Genomic DNA, 2534 nt, shown 5'->3' with positions numbered 1-2534 from the left:
CCCCCGCCCGCCCCCGGCTTTCCCTTTCCCCTCCCCCTGCATTTCGCCACCCGGTCCATGGAGTTCCTCGGCGATCGGCACATGCACCTGGGCGAGGCCCCGGCCTCGGGCAGTGCTCTGTCCGCCGCCGCGGAACCGGGCCCGGTCGCCCCTGCCACCGAGCAAGCCCAAGACCATCCATTCGACCAAATGAGGTCCGTCAAGGTTTCCTCCATTCGGCTCTTCTGCCTCCTTGCTACTCCAACCTCCCTATCATTCCTTGAGGCTTCGCCGGGTCTTCTTGTCGCTGACTTGCACCGTGCACCCTCCATGTGGCACATTTTGCCCGTCAGCCCCGCGGAACTGGCCATCTTGGTTGAGCTTCGCGCCACCATGCACACCGTCCGGGAACTGTACGCTTCTCCTGTGTGACCATCTGCCCTTCGGCCTCCGGCTACTTGGCATTGCTCCCGCCCTCGTCGCAAATGATTATGCCCTTTTACCTGTTGAGAGTGTCCAGTGCCTTGTGTGTTGGATGATGCGCCGCGGCTGGCCGGCAACGCGACAGGGAGACTTGGCGAGGGGCGTGCGCGTCGGGGTTCCCCCCTGTGCCCCTCCGGCACCACTCCCCCTGGGCCTGCCCTGCCCTGCCTTGTGTGGGCAACTTTGGGCTCGCCCGGGTGAACCGGCATGTGGGTCGCGCGCGTGGGTGTGGGTGTCCTCCCCTCCCCCCCCCCCCCCCTCCCGTTTCTCCCTTCGGCCGCTGTTGCCGGCCACTCGGCACACCTCGGTGATTGTCCTGAACGGATAGATGAAGCGACCTTCCTGCCCATATTGCCCCCCCCCCCCTCCCCTCCAGCTCCACCATGTTTCCTGCACCTTCTCTGATCAGCCTTCCGCCCCTTTGCAGCAACGCCAATCTGGACCTTTTGAAAGCCTTGCTAGACGACGGGCTGGCGAGTGACAGCACCTCCGCTGCTGGACAGCAGGTGGACACGTCGCGCGCGCGGCTGGTTCGATCGCAATCTACCGCCATCAAGGCCCTAGAATTCTCGTGGATGCGACTCTTCCGCGCCACAGTCAAGCTCTCCTCCCAGGAAGCCCCTCCCGAGTCGAGTGCACCACCACCGCCAGCTGAGTCTCCCGGCGATGACTCGCCTGTTGATGCCCCTCCTGCTGCCGGACCACCTACATCCTTGCCGTAGCTCCCTCTCGGTCGGGGAAAATAAAATAAAAAAAGAAGAGAAGACCGCCCCCCCCCCCCCCCCGATGAATTCAATTACTTTTTTCGGCGAGAGATGTGTGCGAGTGTTGAGAGACAAATCAGGATGGATGAGGGGAGGGAGGGCGCGAGGGGGAGGGAAGAGGCCGCCCGAGAGGCGGTGCAAAAATTACCGCCCTCTCCCCTGGCCCGGGGCCGACTAACGCACGCACACCCATGGGGGGGAGCCAGGCCGGCCCCCCCGCGCTCCGTCGATCCTCCAAATGAAATCCGCCCTCGCGCCCCCTCCCTTGACCCGTGGCTTCCACATCGCTTTCCGCTGACCGGGCGATGAAAGCAGCGCGGGAGCCCTCGAGAGGTTTCCCGCGCCGCGCCGGAGCGTCGACCCAAGAGCCGAACGACAGGAAGCAAGAGGCAAGAGCGGGGGCACGGCGAGCGGAGAGGGAGGACAGAAGGAGGCGAGGTGGGCCGGGGAGGCTCGCCAGGGCGGTGCAGAAGGCGGCGTTCCGGGCGCAAGGTGCAAGAGGGGGTGGAAGGGGGGGGTAATGTGGGTGTCGGCAGGCGTGCATCGTCGCTAGACGCTCATTGATACACGGCGGCGCGCCCTCGACAAAGTCGATACAAAAGAGACAAATGGCTGTGGCGCAAGGAGCTGCGCGGGGCAGCCCCCAAGTCCGGGGTGCTGCCTGAAGAGGGGAGGGACAATCCTCTTGCCGTGCGCGTACCGCCCTCCCCCCCCCCCCGCGAGGCGCAAACCCCCGGCGACACGGCCGCGCATGTCGCCCGCCGGGATCCGGCCCCGGGAGGGATCTCAAGCCACGGACGACCACGGAGCGCCGGCGTGTCGGATCACGAGATCCCACAATGGACCGCTCAGCTGACATTCCGCGCGCCAAAGGGAGGGAAACCCAACGGTGTGGGGGCGGGGGGGGGGGACGACGGGATCGGGATCGTGTGGGATTCCGGGTCGTGCTGGGCGCGTTTCGCGCGAACTCCTCCACAGCCCCGTGCCTTTTTTTTTTTTTGCAGCTCGCTGGAAGGGTGTTTCCGTCGCTCGCCCTTGCATGCGCGCGTGCGTGTGTGTCGTTGGATATTATTGTATTTTGTAGGGAAAAGTACGGGGGAGAGGGGAGGGGAAGGAGGACGAAAGGGCGGCATGGCCTGAGGGGGAGAGGCGCGCCCCGTTTGTATAAAAATAGGGAGGAGGATGGGGGAGAATGGTCGGCGGCCGCACAAGGAAGAGGAGGAAGGAGAACACACATCGATGTTCCCATGGTGGATCGGTGTGCGCATACATGTGCACGCACTGGTGTCGATCGTGCCCCCCCCCCCC

General features: G+C 64.9%; 2 protein-coding genes across 2 annotated transcripts in view; one reads left to right on the top strand and one right to left on the bottom strand.

Annotated features, from left to right (window-relative positions):
* Nucleotides 1–2: 2 nt before the first annotated feature.
* H696_03955 (hypothetical protein) lies at nucleotides 3–1233 on the top strand. Its single transcript, XM_009497825.1, has 3 exons — nucleotides 3–194; nucleotides 333–392; nucleotides 890–1233. Exons 1-3 carry the CDS (start codon nucleotides 58–60, stop codon nucleotides 1182–1184), a joined length of 492 nt encoding a protein of 163 aa, XP_009496100.1. The 5' UTR covers nucleotides 3–57; the 3' UTR covers nucleotides 1185–1233.
* A 779-nt stretch (nucleotides 1234–2012) lies between these two features.
* The window catches only part of H696_03954 (hypothetical protein), a gene marked incomplete at both ends in the record, with an annotated part of 2326 nt that continues 1804 nt past the window's right edge, over nucleotides 2013–2534 (bottom strand). Inside the window, one exon of the mRNA XM_009497824.1 lies at nucleotides 2013–2078. Coding sequence (XP_009496099.1) covers nucleotides 2013–2078 — 66 coding nt within the window. The remainder of the gene's footprint in view (nucleotides 2079–2534) is intronic.

The sequence above is a fragment of the Fonticula alba genome (genome assembly GCF_000388065.1).
Source record: "Fonticula alba strain ATCC 38817 unplaced genomic scaffold supercont2.6, whole genome shotgun sequence".
Taxonomy (NCBI): Eukaryota; order Rotosphaerida; family Fonticulaceae; genus Fonticula; species Fonticula alba.
The sequence above is the reverse complement of the archived record's forward strand: the minus strand, read 5'-3'. Positions and strand labels throughout refer to the sequence as shown.